The 23,788-nt window shown below is 42.6% G+C and overlaps 1 protein-coding gene and 1 long non-coding RNA gene across 2 annotated transcripts; one reads left to right on the top strand and one right to left on the bottom strand.

Annotated features, from left to right (window-relative positions):
- Positions 1 to 2,793: 2,793 nt before the first annotated feature.
- LOC127300721 (uncharacterized) lies at positions 2,794 to 22,386 on the bottom strand. Its single transcript, XM_051330879.2, has 20 exons — positions 22,163 to 22,386; positions 21,296 to 21,957; positions 20,693 to 20,918; positions 20,515 to 20,572; positions 20,248 to 20,396; positions 18,449 to 18,621; positions 18,219 to 18,367; positions 17,826 to 18,113; positions 14,499 to 14,639; positions 13,713 to 13,964; positions 13,406 to 13,546; positions 13,013 to 13,333; positions 12,719 to 12,892; positions 8,278 to 9,256; positions 8,110 to 8,198; positions 7,715 to 7,819; positions 6,489 to 7,613; positions 5,098 to 5,820; positions 4,803 to 4,998; positions 2,794 to 3,908 (listed from the first exon to the last, which is right to left on the bottom strand). Exons 2-20 carry the CDS (start codon positions 21,918 to 21,920, stop codon positions 3,094 to 3,096), a joined length of 6,729 nt encoding a protein of 2,242 aa, XP_051186839.1. The 5' UTR covers positions 21,921 to 21,957; positions 22,163 to 22,386; the 3' UTR covers positions 2,794 to 3,093.
- On the top strand, positions 12,085 to 12,832 carry LOC127300722 (uncharacterized). Its single transcript, XR_007851522.2, has 3 exons — positions 12,085 to 12,269; positions 12,356 to 12,572; positions 12,696 to 12,832. It is a non-coding gene; the product is annotated as an uncharacterized lncRNA (long non-coding RNA).
- Positions 22,387 to 23,788: the final 1,402 nt, after the last annotated feature.

Here is a 23,788-nt window from a genome sequence, read left to right as displayed (position 1 = left end):
CGAGGTTGAGGGTTTTACCGTTTGCTATGTGGTCTATATATCTCTCCATGTATGATCTTTATGTGATCTTGAGCTTTATAATCTAGTTGAATAAGTAGATGTTATTGTTCAACTATTGTGCTACTCAAGTGGTTTTATTATGTGATCTCCGGGGACACCTTGTCCAACGGTGTGAAGGTGACAGTGTGCACGCCGTGTTTGTTTCTTATGCTTAATTTATAAAAATACTTATGAATTGTGGTGACTAGTTAGTACCATCTTTGTATGCTCAAAGTGACAGCGTGGGGTGTCCATAGATTGGGAATGCGAACTTTAAAAAATGCTTATGCATACCTACGCAATGAATTTGTGTTTATTATCAAACCGGAGAGTGGTTTAGAGTAGCATAGTGAAGTGATAATATCTATGTATTCAATTATGGTATCATTGTTGAGAGTGTCTACTAGTGAAAGTATGATCCCTAGGCACTGTTTCCAAGCATTGAAATACCGTTTACAACCAGTTTTGATACATGTTTGCATCCTACCATTTTTATTTCAGATTGCAATTACTACTCATAATCATCCATATTACTTGTATTTCACTATCTCTTCGCCGAACTAGTGCACCTATACACCTGACAAGTGTATTGGGTGTGTTGGGGACACAAGAGACTTCTTGTCTCGTAATTGCAAGGTTGCTTGAGAGGGATATCTTTGACCTTTACCTCTCTGAGTTCGATAAATCTTGGGTGATCCACTTAAGGGAAACTTGTTGCAGTTCTACAAACCTCTGCACTTGGAGACCTAATACTGTCTACAAGAATAGAAGCGTGCGTAAACATCAGGTCTCTTGCCTGAACTACATTCCGTGGTAGGATTGGTCCGGGTGGAGCTTGTATAGGCGGATCGCTCCTCCACCTCAATGCCGGAGGCGGACGTTACGAACGAATACAGCCATGGTGTGGAACATGGTTGTCGACCAGTAAGGTGTCGGCATCGGGACGCCCGAAAGGAAGTGGTGCATGATGAAGGAGAGCAGATGGTCATGAAGAGACGTGGAGGAGGCCATTGCGTACCTTTATAAAGTTTAGTCTCAAAAGACGAAACGCTGCATCACTATGGCAACAAAAGAAAAGAAACGCTGACTTCATCTGGCATTCTGGCACAGCCGGGCGTCCACGAACAGCAGGCCAGAGTCCACACGGGTGACCTGCTTTTGAAGAAGGATGCCCCATCTAACCGGCCGCTGCAAGCCACATGGCTCTACACTGTGCCGTTTTGCGGCTACCTTCTGGCGCCATGTTGGCATCGACGTGCAACCGGGCATGCACGTTGATGTTCTTCACCTGGTGCAGCATGTGATTGTTAATACCATCATTACACTTAGCTACTCCCTCCATACCGGATTAATGGGCAATTACGCACTTCGAGAAACAAGTTTGACTACTAATTTAGTCAACAAATATAAGATATACATCGCAAAAATTATATTATTGGAAACATTTTTTGAATATGAATTCAACGGTATGATTTTTGTAGCATATATCTCATATTTCGTTGACCAAACTTGTTTCTCAAAATGCCCATTAATCCGGTATGGAGGTAGTAGATTGTTTCGTAATGCTATTTGGCAACTAATATTTGATTGATTCCTTCGTTCATATGGTAGCCTTAATATCGCTGATTGGATGTAGAGAAAGGAAATGGTATTATGATAATTGATTTAGTCCTTTCTTTTGAAGCTAACGATGAAATTATTTTGGCAAGAAAAGAGGGAGGGGGCAGGCTTTTGTTTCCACAAGCGGTGGATTGAAGAGGTTGTGTAGATTGAGCGGTTCAGATGCTTCGAATCTCCTTCACCAAACACGTTGTATGACCTACGACCAATTCTAATATAATTTTATAGATGTACACATCACACAGACGATCAATAAGATCACTCAGAACGCATCCAACAAAAAGAGTATTAGCTTCCTTGAACTCTTTTTGACCTCTTCAGGTATAGTTTCTTCAGGTATAGTTCCTTCAGATATGTCCTTACTAACTTTAAACACTTTCAGATAAGTAAGCTGGAACGTGACCTTAATCTGCCACCTCTTAGGGTGCACACCGGTAAACTTATCCTACCTCACTGCTTCATTAAAATTAGCCATAGGTAACTCAGGAACGGGCCAAAAGTTTTGCACCACACGCAAGCCAAGGCTACCAAACACGTCCATGTCGTGGCGTGGTGCGAGCCATGGCCTGGCAGCCGCGGTGAGTACTACTCCAAATATCCACACAGCCCTCATCGTTTTGGTCATCTTTACTTTTGTCGATCCCAGTCTAGCAACCAGTCCTTCAATTCCGCATGACACCTTAATCCGGGGCAGACTCCAAATCCTGATGGATGACCCTCTCTAGGTCAATCGATTGAACCAAAACTCCAAAAAAAATCACGTTGGAAACATTACTCCCTCCGGTTTAAAATGAATGTCCATCTGATATGTTTTAGTGTGTAGATACATCCATTTTACCAAATTATTTTAAACCGGAGGGAGTAGTTCATTTGATTGATCCAGAGGGTCCATGGGTACTTACAAGAATGCAAGTTGCAATCCCGGAATTCATACATCTAAGTTGCTCGATTTGAATCATGCATCATTTCCTTATCGACCAGATCTTCAAAACCAAAATGCTACAGTGTTCGTAGGGCCAAATTCTGTGTTTCCCGATATCATATGGATTGTTCAGGAAACGCAGTTTACTCCAAGTTCTACAAAACTCTATCGCTTCACAATTCCATAGGGACTTTGTGCCAATAGCAAAACCAGAAAAGCAAAAGTTGCGATCACATTACTAACATGACATGTGTACATCATTACCAGGCTTGAACAGAAAGCCATACCAAGAAGCCAGTCATGTGCACGATGCACGTACAAACTAAACGTGCAGCAGTCTGTTGACCGTCATTACCATGCACGTACGTACAGGACAGGGTTTGGCAAAACAGCACGTGAACATACTATCGACCAAACAGCCATATCAATTGGTTGGCCATCCCGGGTCAGATTGCCTAGGTGTTCAAGGGGGCAAATTCTACTTGTTAGTCTAGTCCCTACCTCCATTGCTTTCATTCATCATCAGACAAGCATACCACATTTTTAGGAGCCGCCGAGCCTCGGGGGTTACTGCTCAACCCAAGACTTCCTGTAAGCCATTCATCCAACGATATGGAATCAGAATCTGACTGCGGCGTGCCTGATGCGGAAGGCCCAACTCTCCTACTCAGCGGCGCATCCGATGTGGCTGGGGACACGCTAGATGCTCTAGTGAAACCTGGTGGTGATGTTAATTGCAGAGCTGGATTCGGAACTGAAGATACCGGCGATGGCAGGCGTGTTGGATGTGAACTTGACGGAACCTGTCGTGAACTTGATGGGCCCAAGGGTGCCGGTACAACTGGGTTTGGACCTGGGTGCAAGCTTGATGGTGATGGATGTCTTATATGTACTGGGGTCACAGGGATTGACTGTGTCCTTGCAGATGTATTGCCCTCCAGCCTAGTTGGAAGCTGCTGCTGATTTGCAGGGGCCAAAGAATGCACCAGTGGAAGCAACCGTCGCTGAAGATGAGGAGCAGGAGCACGTGCTAGTTCACTCTGTAGTCCAAAGCTTCCCCGTGGCAGAACTGGTGTGTGACTAAAAGGAACTGATGTTGATCTGACAATGTTGCCTGGTATGGAGGGACGAGGCCGGGGCACTTGTAAAGATGGTGATGAGGAACGAGACACCTGCGCCGATGATGGTCGATCAGCCTGTAATGGTTGAACATGATGTATCGGCACTGGTGGTCGAGCAACTGACGACGGCACAACTGCTGAAGGCCTCATAGGAACTTGATGAGAAACCTGTGGTATCTGGTGATTCGTAGGGCTGTGGGCTCTACCTGCAGATAAAAACGAGTATTAGAGACAATGTTTTTTTTAAGAATCAATTTAATTAATGCTGTAGTACTATTTTTTATTATCAAGTACAAGCCTATCCAACATTATGAATTAAGATTAATGTTGACGCCAGCTTCTCAGCAGCAGACAAGACAGGCGGATGGGGTCTTGTCGCCAGGGACCAGTACAGACACGTCAGTGGTGCAGGCACGGGAAGTTGCAGCATGTGGCCAGTGCAGCGAGCGCAGAGGCGCAGGCATGTGTGGCTGCTCTCCACCAAGCAGCGGCTTGGGGCATGACGCGAATAGGCATCAAAAGTGATGCCAAGAACCTAGTCCGAGAGGTCCAATCGACAACTCTTGATCTTGGTCCGGAGGGAGTAGTTTACAGAGACATTTGGTGTTTTGTCAATTTGATCTTTTTGTCAGTTTGCTTTTCTTATATTCCTAGAGTCTGTAATAAAGTGGCCCATGCTCTAGCAGCAATAGGGGAAAGTGCTCAGGCATCTACCCATGTGTGATGTTAATGTGCTGGTGTGGCCAGCGATTTGGCTGTGCCTACTAATTAATGGAATAAATGTGTTCCACGTAAAAAAAACATTATGAATAGCATGACAACCATTCGAACAACATTGGAATTAAGAAATCATATGCAACAGTAATTATAGAAATCAACCAAAAAGGGCATACACATAATACTAGCCCTAACTCCAAACACTGGGGAATAAAAAAATGGCATATTATGGAAAATCTGGACAACTTGAATGCAAATTTCATGCAACAAGGAAAGATTAGTTAAAATAGAAAATTGGCACATACGGATGTTTCAAATTTAACATTAATAATGTCAGCAATATTGATTTGGTGACGTCAGATGTGATTGCTTATTCAGTATACCTTGTGCTCCAGAAGAAGATATGAATTTCGCCCGAAAATCATCAGCTAGTGACTGGTTGAGGAGAACTTTCTCACACAAACCATCTAGTGTCTTTCTTTGCTGAAGATGAGTGGAATCTTGCTCTTGAAGTAACAAATCATACTTTTGTTTAACCTTCTCTATTTCTTGGCTACACTCAGTCCGAAGTTGTGATTGCTACACATAATTGAGAAAAAAAATGAAAACATGATGAATCCCAAACTCCTATAAGAAAATCACAACCGAGATATACATGAGCTAGAAGAAATAGCAAACCTTCAGTTCGTGGGTTTTATTAAGCGAGTCAATGTACAACCTTAATCTGTGCAACTCATTTTTCAATGGTTCATCACCAACTGGTGGATAATTAAACATCATTGATGCCACCGAAAAGAGTTGTGCTGAAGAACACGGTGCACCCTCAGGTTGATTACTTTGCTGACTCTGATCAGGGTGTGTTCTTTCAAGCAGAATACTGGATGCTGGAATTGATGGCTGCATTCCAGATAGCAAATGCTGAGCTGATGGTACACGAGAAAGGGCTGCTTGTTCTACTTCTTCTGAAAGTTGAGCTAGCACCATACTTGGTTGGGCTGACTGAATTGTCAGATCTGTCTGAGTATCAACCTCCCTAGAGACTGATGGTTGCATTTCAGGTTGCAATATCTGAGCTGGTGCTTCACCAGAAAGACCTACTTGTTCAGCCTCTCTTTGCAAAAGTTGTGCTGGCGCTACGCTTGATTGGGCTGGCTGCATCACAAGATTTTTCCAAGTTTCAACTTCTTTGGACATTTGTTCGGAAGCCTGGCTAGACACATGAGCCACAGTTTGTGGTTCTAAGTCAGGTGGATCTGCAAGAGTACTGTCGCTATTACAGGTGTTAACTTCCATTTCAGCATCTCCTAAATGATGGTCTATACCTCCCAGTAATGGTTGCAAACTCACATCAGTCTCTCCCTCGACATGTTCCGAGCCTCTATGATCACCAGTTGAAGAATCCTGGTATATGTTACCAGTACATATGATTAGTTGTTATTCTATACCATAATGGATACAATAAACATGGCCAAAAGGAATATTGAGTCAACCATACGTAATGAAGTATTAAAACATGCAGACTATCTGGAAGAACATTCAAGTAGACAAGCACATCATGACTCAAGCGAGTGTTCAGTACAAGAGGTGACATGCTGCATAGAGTTCTTAAAGCTAATTGTGATGCCACTCCAATGCTAAATGACCTCATAGTATCACAATAAGAACATTGTGTTAGCCTGAAGGTAATTTTGTCATGGTGTGATCTGCACATAGGTTGTGTGCAGGCTGTACTGTGAATAGCACACATAGGTTGTATGCTTTCTGTGTGTGAACAAGGCAACAACATAGGGGTACTACCCCTCCCATGTAAGAAAGGAACAAAGCATGGACTGCTAAGTTCTGTAGTAGTGTAGCATCCGTTGCTACAAAAGCTAATAAAAGAAGAAGGCATTCGTTGCATGAAACTACCGTGTGGTCTCCTCTGTAGTTCTAGTTCTTCACTCTTTGCTTCTACTCAAGAGAGAGAACAGAGAAGAGAAGAGAAGAGAGAGAGCAGAGAGGGAACGCTAACACATCGTACAAGCAAGAAAACAACATTTTCAAGGTATGTGCAACTATCCATGCCATACCTGATTGATGCAACTCTCAATTGCAGGATTAGAACTAGATGTGTGTTGAACAGCCAGAGACGCCCCTTGTGAGTCAATGTAATCAGAACTATTGTTGACCCTCTTCTCTGTCAAACCATTATCTTCTGATTCCTGCCTTCTTTCAGTCTGGATAAAAGTTTCAGCAGACTCATCTCTCGCAGCTCCTGCATTGATAACTTCAGATGAAATCGCACTTCGGACCAATGTAATTTCCATCGACCGCTGACAGTTTGCCAAAGTAGCGGTATCAACACAGCAACTGAAGTGGTTGAACTCCTCCATAACAAAACCTGAATCTGGTAAAGAAATGTCTTGATCAAAAGTATGGTCTAGTTGGCCAAGTTTCGCCTCTTGAAGATATTTTCCCTTCAAGAGCAACTCCTTTGCCCACACTGCTGATTGTTGCAAGTCAAGCTTCTCACGCTGATACCTGATGTGCTCCAGAAACGCATATAGGAGCATAGTGAACCATTCAACTATTAGCTTTATTTTAGCATCTCTGTCATCTGGGCCCGCGTAAGACCTACGAAGATGCTCCACAACTATTTTACATGCTTCCCTTAGTTTCAACACTCCCTTATGCTTTTTCATGGTGAACGCTGCAACCTCGTTTGCTTGTTTATCATGGATACTCTTTTCCCTCAAGGAGAAAACCATGTTAACTAAATTAATTTTTTTCTCTGTGATTCTGTTAACAAGTACATCCTTCGATAAATGTCGTTTTTCATGAAATTCTGGAACAGACGGAAGTTCCTTCTCTCTTGGTACAATTGTCTCAATCAATGAATCATGTGGATTCTCTTGACTTGATCTGTTTTGTAAATTGTCATCAACATATGTTACCTGGTTAGGGATTGATTCATCATTTGCCAATTTAATTGAGGTCTCCTGCTGGTTTGGTGATATGCTCTTTACTAAAGTTGATCGATTATGCTTGCTCGTTTCGCCTACTCTACGTGAAAACTTCTTCTTTAGGATCCTTAGCTTCTCATAAACAAACTCAGCAAGATCTTCATTGCACTCATAGTTCAGGTGTTTCGCAGCAAGTGCCAGTGATTCTCTACGACTAACCTTGTGCTTTAAGAGAGAAGCAGCACGCCAGCACTGAAGTAAAAGCATGAAATGAAGGAAAACATTCATGAAAAAGAACGGTAACATTAAACACTGAACATGAACTAAAAAATTACACGAGGTTCTTCTCTAACCAGTGCAATGTTGAACGCATGCAATATGCCCTTTGGCTCCTGACTGACTTGGTGATTCTTCAATGTATACTCAAGAAGTTCCTCACATAAGCATATAACACACCCCTGCATAATATGACCATACGATCAGAGAATGCATACAACTGCACAATGTAACCATCAATGGATTGAAGATGACACAGCAAGAACTAAAGCAAGCTTTAAAAAGTTAAAACTGGATCCAACTCGGCGGAAACTATAACTAGGTGCGTGTGACATGGCAAGAAATAAAGCAAATGCTTCTTGAGGCCAAAGAAATATTTGCTACTAGTAGCCACCTTGAATATTTTGCCAAAATTAGTAAATAAAAAAGAGAACAAATCAAGAGAACAATAAGCTATTATGTTTAGCCATACCGGTAGTTCCAACAGTTTATATAGTTTTGACAGCTCTGGCTTCAACTGGACATGAAGACCTTTTTGTGTGCCCTGAAGGTTTTCCACCCCTACAAAAAGGACAGAATTAGACCAATGCATTATTCACACCGAAAACAGATCTGTTAATTACTGTTACAGTAGTAATACCTTGTTCCTGCCATGTGTCATCAACTGATATTTGCTGAGAACTAGATATCGTCTTGATTTCAGGTAACATGGAGTCCTTGTCTTTGCCAACTAAAACATTAGCAGATGAATCCAAGGTTTCAGCAATTTTTCTACGTTTCATACTGGCTTCATCAGTTTCACTGGCAGGTATTTTCCCTTCTTCCATGTTTTGTATCTTTCTACGGCATCGTTGTCCTGGCTCAGTTATATATTGCCATCGAGGAGACTTCCCATCTAGCAAATTTACCCAGAAAGTACAGAACTTTGGCAGATCACCATCAGGTGCAGATATGCCCTCTCTCTCACCTAGTACAGCAATATCGCTAGAATAAGAAGGACCACGCAGATAAGCTTGTGATATGGCTGCATTGTTCATTTTACTGCTGGCATCAACTTCAGTGGATAACTTTGTTAAGCACTCCAAAATTACTTTGTCCATGAACAGTTTTTCGGCATCAGAATCTTTACTTAAGTACTCATTGTTTTTTAGCTCCTCGAGTCTACTGAAGAGAACTGATGCACCCCAACTAAGAAGAGAATGCCTTGAGATAGGAGTTATATTCTGGATATTGCTATCAACAGTATGATCATGCTTTGCAAGTATAAGAGCCTTTTCCTCCACCGTACAAGAAGAATACAAACGAAAAATGGGCACATGTTCAGATTGTGACTCTATGCTGATCTTCTTGAGGACTCTCAAGTCATTTGTGGGATTCCAATCACTACAATATATGATGATGACATCAACCGATGATAGTTTAATGCTTGGGACACATGCACGACTATCAATCAAGAAAATAAAACGACCCTTAGTCTTGTCATTGAACATACTCATTGCACTCTGTTTCTTTCGCTCATGCAAACCACGCTCCACACGTTCATATGACTCAAGACCGAATCTTTGACGGAAAAAATCATCCAAAATGTCACCCATTGGGTTGCCAGCCCCACCACCAGACTGCACAATGAAGAAAGTAACATCATATTGGACTGGTAGCTTGGGAAACCACAGAAGATCATATTGAATTCTAATGATGATACATCAAATATTCTCCTAACAATGAGCTTAATAAGGATACACATGTCAGCAATTAAAAAGGGAATATGGTTTCACACAAGCATGCTTGAAAAGGATCACATGTACAATATGTTAGAACATGTGTTCTCTTTGTTCCAAAACATAAATCAAATATGTGCATTGTACAAAAGAAATAATATTATAATGTTGCAGTACAATATTAGTACAATAAAATATGTGCATTGTACATTAATTTTTGTATGTGCAGTTTGTATATCTATACCTAATAATGAAGGAGCTACGGTTTCTCTCTTTGTCCTTCAGTTCATGTTTTCATCTGTTTTTCTAGGCATTTTCGTGGTATCGATCGATCGCTAGCTCCACCCGTACGTTGTTTGCTCGATCAACAACCCGACATGGGACAAACCATGTAATAATCGCTAGAAATAACGCCCCCCAGCCCAGCCAATGCCTTACCGAACTGGGCCCTCTGAATTTTATGGGCTGCACGCATCAAATCAAAGCCGAGCTAAGCATCGCGTCTTTGCTAGCTGCATCGCGCCGCATGTGGCCACGCTTGTACAATTTGGGTTTAATAGTCCCACCTCGCTCCATTATATGGAATCTCGCCGCTTTATATACGGCAAGTTCACCGGGTATCGACAAGCCAACTAGGAAACAACAGGCAGTAGCACCATTGTTTGGTCAGATGTGATCATGGGAGCGAAGGGCGGCGATTGAGAGTGTGATGCTGACCATGCCGGCGCAGAAGAGAGGATATCAAGCCAGTGCACTGACAAGGCCAGCGACCCGCAGTTCCCTTGGCTTGCAATCCCTGGAGCATCCTCAATCTATTCCGAGTCCCCACCCGCAGCCCCCTTCAATCCCCGTCCTGGCGCCTCCTCTTGGTTCCGCCCCGATATCGCCTCTGCCCCGAGATCCCGGCGCAAAACTGACTGAAAGGGGGATTAGTTGACTCACGAGATGTCAAGCTTGCCAGCAAGCAACCACCAATGTTGTGAATCAGGAAGCACCGCCAGCTCCTCCACCAGTGAAGAATCACTGAGGATGAAGACGGCCAACACGCACAGCAAACAAGCAGATGGCCTCCGCGATGGAGCTGAGCTAGCGTCCAGGTCAGCCTGCCGATCTAATCCTGGTCCCGGCCTCAAGCTTGTACTCATAGCCGTAAGCCTTCTGATCTCGAAACTTACTAGGCTGTCGCGGAGACCTTCGAACCAAGTCTTCAATTGGTTGTTTCTGTCTTCGCCCAAGTAAGTACATGTTGCAATCTCGAAATTTACTAGGTTGCCCATTCAGAGAAGCATCGAGTCTAATGCACATTTTTCTCCAAGTACTGTAGTATTGTGGGCAACACATCCCGTGTACCAGATGGCACAAACTATCAACAACTTCAGGATCATCATTTGTTAGAGCTCACAGAGATATGTGACATCATCATTTTGTGATCTTATAAGTAATGTTTAACATTCACATTAAAAAGCTAACCGTGACATTTTCCTGTCTTTGTTGTAAGTAGCACATGCACATTGCTAAAAAAAAGCTACTAACTTTTCGGTAAATAGTACTGTTATGTTTCTTCATCTTCAGACCTGCTTTCTTAACATACTCGATGGAATAATAGTATACGACAAGAAATGCAATAGATGCTCATCAATCAACTTGCTAAGACAAAAGAAATTCTTCTGATTAACTGGTGGTCGATTCAACTATGAGTTCTCCGATGATAAAAGTGAATGTATTTTGCAATTTAGAATCCACAGCAACCCGAGGAGAATATATAAAAAAAGTTAATTATAGAGATGGATCAACATATGGAGCATGGAGGTAACGGTGGATCTTAGCAATGGCGTATGCGTCGTCACATCGTTGACTAGGACGTGGCAAGGGGGTAAAAGGACACATAGTCTTTTCCTGATTTCTTCCTTGCCCACTTTTGCTGTCATGACAATTTTAACAATGTATCTCCTGTTGCAACGCACGGGCATTTTCTAAAATGAAGTAAGTTGTGAGTTTTCTGCAGGTAACAATGCATTCATAGACTTGTACGTCAAAAGGAGGAAATGGAAGCAAAATGATGCCTTCTTTAGAGAAAAACTGTAAGGGGACAGGATAAGTTCAAGCAAGAAAAGACAACGGGCAAGAGCCTAGGCGGTAGCAAGAGCCAGATAAAGAGGATCAGAGACGTCTCCTTGAATCTAAAGGATTGAACATGGATTTCTTTCAGGATGAGCCAGGATCTAACAATAGGGGCTAGTGTCAAAATTCGTGTGTTCAATTGTTTCAGGATAAGCCAGCAGGCCATGGTGAAGATGTCTAAGAATATAGACCCTGAGAAACCAGCAGTACCATGTCTTTGACACCCATCGCCCGACTCCAACTGAATGCTAAATTAGTTCCAACAGTTCACACTGAAGGGACATCTAGAAGAAAAGATGGACGCTGGTTTGAACATGGGGTATACATTGGAGACCACAAACTGCCAACTGTGCTGCCACTGGAGAGTTTTCTTGGTGTTTATCCCATAGGCACCCGATTTGCAATTTGAACTCGCGGTTTGCAACTCGCTACATCCTACATATCGGGTTCGCTATATGTATACATCTGCGGTTCGCGAACTGGAGATTGGGTTCGCAAACCCGCCATTTCCGGTATGAAATAGGTATAAGCCCTCCTGCTCATGCTCCCGGTAGATAGAGTGGAGCCTGTCCTCTGTGCTTGCATCCACAGCGAGCAGGAGGAACTGCTACCGCGCAAAAAAAGACGGGCCATCCACCAGGCCATTGCCACCGTCGTTGTTCGCATGTGCCTGGTCCTAGCGCCTGGGGAGAATGGTTTTATTTTTCTGTTTGCAGATCGATGACTCTGGGTGCATACTCTGACCAATCTGAGCAATCTTGAACGCTGATCTAGATCGATCTATGAGGATCAGGTTTGAAGCTCATTCTAGCAAATTCCGTAACTATGGTTTATATATAAACAATGTCTAAAAACTCCATGGCTCAATTCTTTATGCAGCTATTGATTTTGCAACTGAGGCAAGTCAGATGTCTCAAATGTTATATGCTTCATGATTTGACATGATGTGCACAGCAAAAAACACAGACAGCTTGAAACTTTTCCTCGTACGACAAGTTGATAATAATTGTGCATAACAGTGACAAACTGGGAAGTGAAGGAAATCATCAATGGATGCTTGAGTTGCCAAAAATAAATCAATGGAACCTTCAGAAAGGTAAAAAACTAAAAATACTAAGGGTTGCAAACTCTTTGGATAAAAGTAGTAATGATTCACCCATAACAGATTATGCATAAACTGTGCCAAGAAAAAAGCTGAAAGTAAAACATCTTATTTCAGGCATGGCACCACAAAAAGCTCACCTGGGAAAGAATAATAACTCTCAGCCCTTTTTCCCTGATTTCTCGGATCATTTTGTCAAGAAGCAGTAGCTTCCCACTTGCATGCACTCCAATATCTAGGATATCAGTTACTGGATGGCCCTTGATAAGTGAGACTTGCAGCGTTTCATCTACTAGATAAGGGTGGTCACAGCACTGTTTGCATGGTAAGATTAGTAAGACAGCGCTATGGCACAATGAGTATCGTTGCAGATTCAGCTGATGCCGTACTGTGAAAATAAATAAGTACTATGCTCAGAAATCTCAAAAGCTAACCTTTCGGAGGGATATAAGAATGTCACGAAGAGCGCCAACACTATCAGTTCTTGAATGTGATTGAAGCGCTGGTGAGTTTGATAGTAAGATATGACAGTAAATTTCTAGCTGCACCCTTGAAAGGCGAGCAGGAACCCAATACTCCACAAATTTTGACGAGTCCGCTTTGCGCTCAAATGCAACATGAAGTTTGAGTTTTGATTTCAGCATCTCTATGGTACCAGGTGTGTCAATAGATAAATCAACATTTGAAATGCTAGAAATAGCATTTCCTTCAGAGTTGAGGAAAGATAGTAGGTTGATGTAATCAAGAATATTTTCCTGCGAAACAACCAGAGTTAACACAGGCTATTTATAGAACAGACATTTTACAGGGGAAAATGTTGACAGCACCTTAAGTGGAGAACTCAAGAGAACCATCCTAAAATCAGTGTGAAGACAGGTAAGTTGTTCGAGGCATTTTAAAACTCTTGAGCTTTGACAATCATCAACTATGACCGCCTCCCAACCAATGCATTTCATGGTTTCGATGTCCTGTGTTATAGCGGGAAAAATACAGGAAAGTAAAAGGTTTATATATACAGAAAGATGATAGCTAAATTTGAGGACTACATAATGTTCAAGAAAGTAAGAAACAAAGTTATCTTAATCGTGCCTTTACAGTAAGCTACATGAGCTGAGAGTAACAGAATACTGTTACCTCTATGATAGCATCAGGGTGGGACAAGAGAACTTGCAACATCACAGAATCCTTCTCATAGAACTCCAAATCTTGAATTGTTTTGCGCACGCCTTTCTCCCCATTATACACAACTACATTGATGGATGGTGCCAAACGGTTGAACTTAGCCTCCCACAATGCGAGAGAAGCGGAAGTGGACACGATGAGAAGTGGACGGCAGACATCAGGCAATATGGACATAGCGAAAAGAATGGTCTTAATTACACGCTCCTGTATAATAGATGATTGTTAAACTTCAAGGGAGGGAAAACTTTTCAATCTTGAACTGGGCTTAACTCTAAAACCACTTGAAAAGTAGACTAGTAAATAGTTAGAATTGGCAATTAAAACTGTTGTGTATACGGATAAAAAATTTACTTCCGCAATATACTCAGGGTCAGAAAGTGAAGGCAAATTACCCTACTAACAACTCCCGCCGCGGCTCCGCCCCACAATATAAGACATTTTGGCAAGCATTTTTATAGCTTGCCAAAACATCTTATATTGTGGACCGGAGGGGGTAGAATTCAGTCCACCGCAAAAAAAAAGATAGATTCAGTCATGCCAGTGTCAGACAATAAGGATATAATAGCATCCTCAACAAAAAGAAATAAGTAGGAAAAATAAATTGAAGCAAAAAAAACACATTTTCAGTAAGACCTAAGTTCTACTTATTTTTTAGTAGTAAGTGAGAACTTAAGTGGAAGATGCACAAGAAACATATTTTTGGGGCAGGTTCTAATATATTACAATATAGATATATACCTTATCATCGACTAAGATAGCGCCATGACAATTGTGCCAGAACTCACGGAGCTGATTAAGCGAACTCAAATGAAGGTTATCTGAACCAGGAGGGTACCCATCTGGCAGCTTCAGAAGTTTCTGAAATGGGCATTGCTTAACCTGTGAAGACAAGAGACATGGTTTAATTTCACTAGAAATTCTTGAATTTAAAGCAACACATGGTTTTAGTTCAGAATTTCAGATTTTTTAGGTGAGTTCTCAAAGCCTCACCACCACGACAAGGCTTGGGCCCTGCCGCAGCCAGATGAGGGCAAGTGCCCTATCCTAACAGTTTGGAGTTTGAACCCTTATCCTACCCAAATTAACACACAATGCCAGTAATCAGAATGATAACAGAGAAGGTACAAGCATAAAAATTAAGAGTAATGCAGCGGAGTGGTAATTCAGAACATCTCCTGGAGAACGTGCTCCTACCAAAATAAGAAGGGTATTCCAATTGTCAAAAAGTTCTGAAAAACTTAACATGTACACCATGTCCATGCCCACACATAAATTTTCAGGAATAAGGAATATTTGTTGCGACCTGTGAAAAAAAAATAGGTGCTCCAAAAAATGCTTTTTTTGCAGCACCGCTTTTAAAATGTTTTTCTATGACAAAAGCGAATGTCTTTTTTCATGAAACTCTGCAGAAATGTGAAAGATACAAATCGTGTACAACGTCAACAAATCAGATTTCTTTGATTTTTTTCTGATCCTTACGAATTTATGGTTCATCCGGGAGCATGCGCTCCCAGGAGTCAAACACCATGTCCGCATCGGAGGTCCTAATTCAGTTTGAAGGGTTCCAGCTAGTGCTAATACTTAAAAACTTCATACCTACATCCTAGAAGTGCAATAAGCGATTCATAAGAGGTTCTATTGAGCCCAACTGGCCTCTGACTGGCACTCCTGTGGCACTTTGACCAACCACCAAGTCAGCATGGCAGCCCCCGTAGAATACCAGATGACAGGATTATTTGTGAAACAACCCCATTAGGTCTTCATTCTCCCTCAGCATGAAGCCCAACATCTCCACCATCGTCGCCGACCAGTTCGACGAACGCAGTCGCCACGGGTGTCTGGAAGTGCCACGCCTGACAACACCAAGGAGCTGCATGAGCTGAGCTGCTTCTCTAGGGCATGATGTCAGTCGGCATCATTGTTCACATTCACCGAATTGGCAAATTTCCGGGTTACATCCACCACTGCTTCACGTCTGCGATTGTTTCAATCTCAAAGCTCTTCTGCAGCCGTACTACCATGTCCAGTCATGTCCCTCCCTTGATGTCATCCCTCGCCGCTCACAGGAACTCTAGCCCTAGAATCACCGATTAGCTGAGATCCTTCGAATCACTAGACAACTCAGGTTGGGAATTAAATAAGGACCGTGAAATGAGAGACAGAACTTTCAAGGTCATTTTTTACTTAGTTTTCCCACTCATCAGTTAGCCAACGTGGACGCTCAGCCTACATGTAAGTGGTCAGCCCAGCATGCATGCATCAGACCTGTTTTGGCATATGGTAGGACCTGTAGTGACTTCACTAATTGTGCATTGCGCTTATAGCCCCCATGTGTGCACTTCAATATTATTGGGGCTAGCTCGACACACAGGAAATAGTTTTAGGACCTTCAGTTGCATTTTACTCAAAAACTAAATGCAATTATGTTACCCAATACTCCACCCACAGGCCATACAGGTATCTGGAAGCATCGGGGGCGGAGGGAGGGGGTTATTCTAGAAAATAGCTTGATTCCCAATATTTCGCCAATAGTGCACAGCCCAAAGCCCCAAAGCAACTAAAAGTGAGACCTGGTAAGAGCCCAATGCAAATACAATGCCACTGACCCTAGAACTCATCTGCCTCCAAATGTTGTCGCCTCCTCGTCCCTCATTCATGTGCAGCTCTCCCACATCTCCTCTCTTTCCCTTCCAAATGCATCTACCTCATCCACATAACTTGGTGACATGTTCTGTGGTTAGTGCATAGTATAAGTTGTAGTCTAGTGATTTATTATGTCATGTCCAGTGGCTATATTTGATATGGTTATTCATATTTAGGTATAGGACATGGTAACTACAAGGCTAGAAGCTCTCTAAATATTTTCATCTAAACATATCCATACATTCTTGTTTATGTCAGATATTATATCTCTGTATTTGTGTCGCCGTACACGTATGGCTTATGAGTAAACTAATACAAAACGCAATTCAGAACTACATTTGTTGCTTAAAGTGAAAGAATGGATTATACACATTGAAGGCACAGAAGTGGCAACATAGAAGGAGAAACATAAGGTCAATATGCAGATACTGTATAGAAAATTAAATTCCAAGGATTTCAACAGTTAATAAACAAATTGTTAAACAATACCGAACCGGTACATGAGCACAGCCAGGAGAGGCGGTCCGGAAAGCAACCCTCGAATCAGGATTGGAAAAACGGAAGGAAAGTAAGGCTCTAGCCATCTAGGGTTCCGTTCTCCTCACCGGCGGTTAACTCCGTTTCCAGTGGCCTTGGGACCTTGGAGGTGTGGCGGACCACGGCCCCTCGCCAGCGGTTCTTTTTTAGGTTGTTTTTTAGTGTCTTTTTCAGGATGGTGAGGCGGAGGCTACATCCTGAAGTCAGAATAAGGTCCTCCCCGCCGTATCCTCGCTCTGGTGGTGCGTCTAGTGTGCTGGCGGAGGGCGTGGAGTCGTGTGCCTGGCAAATCTCCTGGGATCCAGTCGGTTTTCGTGTTTGTTGGCGTGGTTTCATCTCAGTCTCTTTCGATCTATGGTTGTCATCATTGGTGATGGCTGCTGCTCTGGTGCACTTGTCTTTTGGGGCATTAGCACGGCGACTTCTTGTCTAACTATTACAACAAGCTCTACCACGACAAGCTCTGCTCGGCTCCAGTGATGGAGGGTCGAGGACAGTGGCGCGCCTTTGGCTCACGCTAGTGTCTACCTATTTGTAATTTTTATTACTTTTTGGGCTATTTGTACTACAGTTGATCATTATTAATAGATCGGTGGAATTTTCGCAAAAGAAAAACAAATTGTTAAAATTTTAACTTTTGAATTGTCACTAGTCACGAATGGCCATCTTGGTAACGTAAAAGCCAGTGAATAGAAGATGCAACAAATATTGTTTATGTTATCAGGGTTAGATTTTATGAATGTTATGTCAAGTAGATTAAGACAGAGCTATATTTAGTTGTGCATATATAGCCAAAATGTCAAAATGTACAGGTTACTAGCATAGTCCTTGTTCTATAAAGTAATGGTATGTCAGTTAATATGGATAACTACCCTTTAAGAATACCTTGTTTATTTTTGCAGTGTCAGAAGCTTTTCTTGCAGCCTCCCGGCGGATCTCATAGCTTCTTTTGAGTTCCTCAGCCTCAGGCGTACACAAAAATGATGAAGTCTCGAGTTCCCATGTCACATGCTCATAACCAAGATCCTTCCATTTTACTAGCCATTCGACATTACAAAATACCAATTTATTACCAACTGAATGAAAAAATTCTTCAGCTTCTTTTTGAGGCATAAGTGATCGTTTCTTCAACAACCGGTGTGGTTCCACCCATTCCTGCCTCCACATTATTGTCTAAGAAACCACATTAAAAAAGGAACACATCAGCGGGCGTACTTTAGCACTTATGCAGAGCTAGCAGCTCCCTCTTACAAACATAAATATCACAAGAGTAACAACCTTTTCTTTTTGAATTTTCTTAGTAAATTTAGAGACGAGATTATGACCTCCTGCGGTGCTATCAATTATATCACTTTCTGGGATCCACCGATTATGTACATGAGCTAAATTCTTGTACTTCACAAAATATTGTTTGCAGTTCTGCACTCCTAGAGTGGAAAAACAATGGTGTTAACAGAAAAATGGAGATAATTCAAGATGGAATGGTAGGTGTTTCAGGTTAAGCATACCCTCCTTGACATCCCACAAAGATTCAATTCCCTCACTGACTGAATATACACCAGACAGAAGTCTGTCTTTAGTGCATATACTGCACCACCATATACCTGGGGAGACACATTCCATGGGAAGACCCAAACAAGAAACATGGTACTTTCTTTTACAGCTATTTCTATCACAAGACCTGTAAGAAAATTGGCATAAAAACAGGCTTAGATACTGAGACCTTACAAATTAAGTAAAAGGGGAACCAAGGGAAAGATGCCCCACTGGGCCACTTCTCTACTCAAGTCCAACAGCCACATGTGCACTCTCTCCCTCCTCTCATGCCCTACAGCCCTATTCAGCTCCCAACTGCGCCAATTAAATAGAGTATACATATAAAAAAATCATGTTATTACACCTAATACTTGTTCAAGACCCCTCCCTCCTCTTTCGACAGTAGTACAATCACTACATGTTTTCTACACTGAAGAATAAACAATTTAACTGAACATCATTGCAGAATCCTTAGCAAGGGTGTCTAAATGAACAAGATCCCCTAAACTAAATGAAAGTGATGCATTGGTCCATCAATTGGCAACCTGGAGAAATGAATCAGCACAAAAGCTGCTAAAACATTGTTGCATGATCATGTTCTGATTTGACGCTAGAGTCCCATCTCCGCTACTAAGGGTCTGTTTGTTTGGGCTGCAGCTTTTGAGAAGCAGCTGTAGCTGGTGGGCTGTGAAAAAGCAGTTGTTGGAATCAGAGATTTGATGTTTGGTAGTAGTGCTTTTTATAGCTGCTCCTGTTGAATGTAGGTGTGAAATGTCTGCAATGACCCTGATTGCTAAAGATGTTGTTTAAGTGCTGATTTGAAACAGAATAGCTATTTTTGACTGTTTTAAATATAATTACAATGTTTAAGAGCAAAATTGACTCAACTAACCAATTTTCGCTAAAATAATTTGAAACACAGTTTTTGTATCAAAATAAATTTGAAGTGTTTGGTTAGAATTTATTGTGGTACAGCCAAACAATATACTGCTAATTATACTATCATGGTACCGTTATACTCACGTGCTAACGCGTAAAAGAGAAAAGGAATAATAAAAAAAAGCTCTGCTTCGTTGACTAGCTGGAAGCCTGGAATCTTGCATCCAGAAACGCTGTGCCAGCTCTCGCCGCATGAACCCAGCGCGCCGGCCAGACCCGCCTGCCCTGCCGGCGGCCAACCCTGCCTCCCTCCAGCTCCCCTGCGTCACGCTCCTCTCTCTCTCTCTCTAGCTCCTGCACCGTGCGCTCGTGGCGCTCCTGCACCGCGTGCTCATCCTCCTGGTCAGCAGCGCCGCCGCTGCACGCTCCCACGAGCTTGCAAGCGGCGTAGGCGGAAACAGCGTGGGGAGGAGACCTTGGACGGCGGCGGGGGCGGGGGACAGCGGCGGTGGCTAACCCTAACTGTCTGCCATGGAATAGAACGAGGAGGGGGAAATGAGCAGGGGGTGTCGGCCGGGACTGGGATTGGGATGGCAGTTTTTCCGTAATTTGTAGGAAGTGCAGAGGTCATTTTGGTCATTTTCAACCCGGGAAGCGGGGGAAAGCTCGGGAAGCACCTCCCAGGCTGCTTTTGCTCGCGACGGATTATCCAGTGCATTGCCACAGAGCCTTTTGCCAGCGCTTTTCCACTTTGTGGTGTTTGTTTGGGCTTCTGCTTTTCAGCCCCAAAAGCTCCAAAAGCAGAAGTAGAAGCCCAAACAAACACAGCCTAAAAGGAACTGGTAAACAAAAAGGATGAGTGAGATATATATTATAATGTATCTTTACTTACTTAAGAATTTCTGGGGTTTCCATACTTCCGCAAACATGACACATGTGCTTGTCGCAATCGCTTTCATCATATTGGGTAACTTCATCTTGCTTGGAAGTACAAGCCTCTTGAATCTCAATGGAAATATGTTCTTCAATTGCCTTCTTGGCCTAGAGCAGGATGCCACGAACATTATGTTCCAATTATTAATTCTATTCCCCCAAAACAGAAAGATGAACCGACACTCAAGTGGCATAGAAAATTGCTGTGATAACATTACAAGTCTACCTCTTTGGAATGGATAGTAGAGTTAGGACTACTTTGTGGTTCTGGTACAAAGTTTTTGCTGCAAAGCAAGAGGTGATCACGGAATCAGTTTGAGCTACCAAATGCATGCCCAGTGACATAAAGGTAGCACTGATGTAGCTAAGTTAAATAATCATTTCTGCAAGGCTTAGAGAATTACTTTGAATAACCATCGGTTGGCTCTTCCATTGCAGGACTGCTTTCAGCCACATTATTTTGTGAGCACAGATCAGTAGTCATATGTGTATCCAGTATCACATTGGAAGCTTCACACAGGCCAGAAGTATAACCTGCCTGGTTATCTTTTTCATGTCCGCCACTTTCTTCATACCCCAAAAGAGAACCATTGTCTTCCATGTGCACCTCAAAAGCATTTCCTTCATCGCCTTTGAGAGTAGTAGAAGGGAATACATGGCCGAAGATAGATAAGCAGATGAATGCATTAGGACCAAAAGAATTTAACTGATAACAAGCTATAAGTCTGTTGAAATGTTAAGTAACTATTTGAACAAGAGTGTTTTGACTAAAATGTCATGATGCAAATTTTTTAGAGCATGCAGAAGGCTAATAACACTTCATCTTAACTAAGCATGTCACAAGAACATGTCAAGCTTTACAGCATCAGCTATCTAAGATGAACCTACATCACATACGGCAAACAGCAAAGTCTCGGAGATGGCTGTTTGCATCAGACAGACTAAGTATTATAATGAAACGACTGTCAAGCAAAACATGAGTTCAAAATCACAGGGAAATCCGGTACCTGGGGATTTTTCCTTTTCTTCAGAAGATGGCCTGAAGAGCTTTGTATAGCTCTTTGCGGTTAGCCTTTTCTGCTTCTTCGCTGGCCTGGTACCGCTTTCGGTAGCATCATGCTTATTGTTCATTGAGTTATGTTCATCAGTTTGTCTTTTTGCGGTCTTGTGAGGGGTAGCCACTGGACTAGACATTCCATTTGAATCATTTGAAGCAGTAGAAGCTGAAGCCCTTGTCTTGTTTACTCTGTCGGACATTCTTGTGGTACTAGCCTTCCCTGTCGACCCTGCTACTCCTTTTAGCTTCTTTGGTGACGATTCTAGGGTTTCAGGTGTGCTGCCGCTGCTCCTGCTCCTTGTAGAAGATTTCTGGGGTGTGGTTAGTAAATTAGGATTCTTTCCCCTTGTTTCTCGATTGGACCTCCTGAGGTTTGGCTGCTGTGCATCACTTGTTTCGCGCGCAGACGAGCTTCTGGACTCCCTTGCAGTGGCAGCAGATGAGCTAGAGGTCGCGGCAGAATTGGAGTCTTTTGCTTTGGCAGCGTCAGCGGCACCGGCTTTCCTTGTGCTGGGAGCAGCACCAGTGTCCCCTGCTCCATCGTTGTTCGCCCCTCCTGACCGGGTATGGGCCATCCGCTCCAGTAGAAATCAACGCATTAGGGTAGGGTACCTGGATTAACGCAAACAGGGGGCAAACGGAGGTAAGAAATTGGTCAGTGGGTATGGTACCAAACCAGAGAATTAGTTGAATTTCGCGAAGCTTAAGCAGTGTAACTTGGTTTGGGGCGACACCACGCATTGAGGATGCGCCGTGCTGCTAAGGTAGGTGAAGAATAGTGGGGTTTAATCACTGGGTGGAGAAAACCTCATAATACCTGAAAAAACCTATGTCCGAGATTGGGGACGGTGCGGTAGCAGCAGGGACGAGATACCCCCACGACCACGATGGGGTAGAACGGGACGGCGGTAGCGGCGCAAGAGGCGGAGCGGAGGGATCGACGTGCGGCGGCCGGCGGGTGAGGCGCCAACGGTGATGCCCTAAGCTAAAAAGCACCGCTGCAGCCCTAGGGCACAGCACAGGGGTGGTACACGGAGAGAGTTGGGCGGAGAAGAAGAGGAAGGGTGGGTTGGGGTTGGGGTTGGGGATCTGATCGTCCCTGCCTAAAGTTTCACATGTACTCCAGCCCGGCAGGAGCAACTCTATTTATTTTTGGAAACCCTACAAGAAATCTTAGCAAATTCCTTAATAAATAATAAATATATTGAATGAAAAGTAAAATGAACCAAAGTTTTCGTTAGTTAAAGTTAGTCCTTTTTTAATGAAAACTTGTATTGCTGAAACTCATGTGCTAAAAAGTACTCGAATGCAATTTGGCAAAACGAGCACTCGCTCCGTGGCCGTCCGATGCGCGTGATCAAAATGCGCGACGACGCTTTCCAACAGCGACCGGTCAACCGGGGTATAATTATGGGGACCTTTAAACTTTCAGCGGGGATTGGCTACCCCTTGCTTGCGCTTAATTGGCCTTGGGATCAATCACTAGTGGTGTATTTACATGTAAATGTCTACACCTATCTATGGCTCCTCTCTTAAAGAAACACTAAAAAGACTATAATGAGTTTTTCACTAATTATGACAACAACACAAATGAAATAGAAATTTTTCTGAACACTTGCTCTTTTGAGTTACTCCACTTCACTTCCCTTCATCTTACTTTACTTTATTGCACTTTACTTGTCTTGCATTTTACTCATTGCATTTTAATTGCAGCACTTGTAGTTTCATAGTAAAAACCTCTTCACACACATCATATCGCCTAGCTTTGCATAGAAGGCCATATAAGTGGGATATAGGGCTTTAGGGAATAGATAGTTTACCTTCATCTCCTCGTGGGTTCGACACTCAATACTTATCGGATTGTACTGCGGCGATTCCCTTCACTTGGGGTCATCAAGATACTTTTCTGGCATCGTTGCCGGGGAGCGTAGCGCTAGGCTTCTATTCTTGATTGCATTGCTAGTTTACTTTTAGTATCTTTATTTTAGAAAATGGAAAATACCAAAAAAAATACTCCTTTTATGATCACAAGTATGAATATCAATGACACTTTGTTCATGTACTTGAATGCTGCCGAGATTGCTAACAAACATAGAGAATCAGAAGAAGGGAAAAGATTAGAATATTTCTTGAGACTTCTAAATTCTATTGCTAATGAATTGCTTGACTATCATTATTGTAAAAACTCTAGACAACATTGTAGACACTTTGAATTTCAATGTATATCCCATGAAGAATATGTTATTACATCTTATCATAGGGGTGATTATGCTCATTTAGGGATGGAATAATTCAAGCAATTTGTTGTTTCTATGGCGGCCTCTGAATTATACACCTTCGTTTGTAAACGTAAAGCTTGCCATGTAGTTTCTAAATTTGAAAATTTAATCTTTTGTATATTTTATCATGGTATGAAAAGCCACATTGATAATATCTATGTTGT

Source organism: Lolium perenne, chromosome 5 (assembly GCF_019359855.2).
Source record: "Lolium perenne isolate Kyuss_39 chromosome 5, Kyuss_2.0, whole genome shotgun sequence".
In the NCBI taxonomy this organism is placed as follows: domain Eukaryota; kingdom Viridiplantae; phylum Streptophyta; class Magnoliopsida; order Poales; family Poaceae; genus Lolium; species Lolium perenne.
This window is presented reverse-complemented; position numbering and strand designations above follow the sequence as displayed.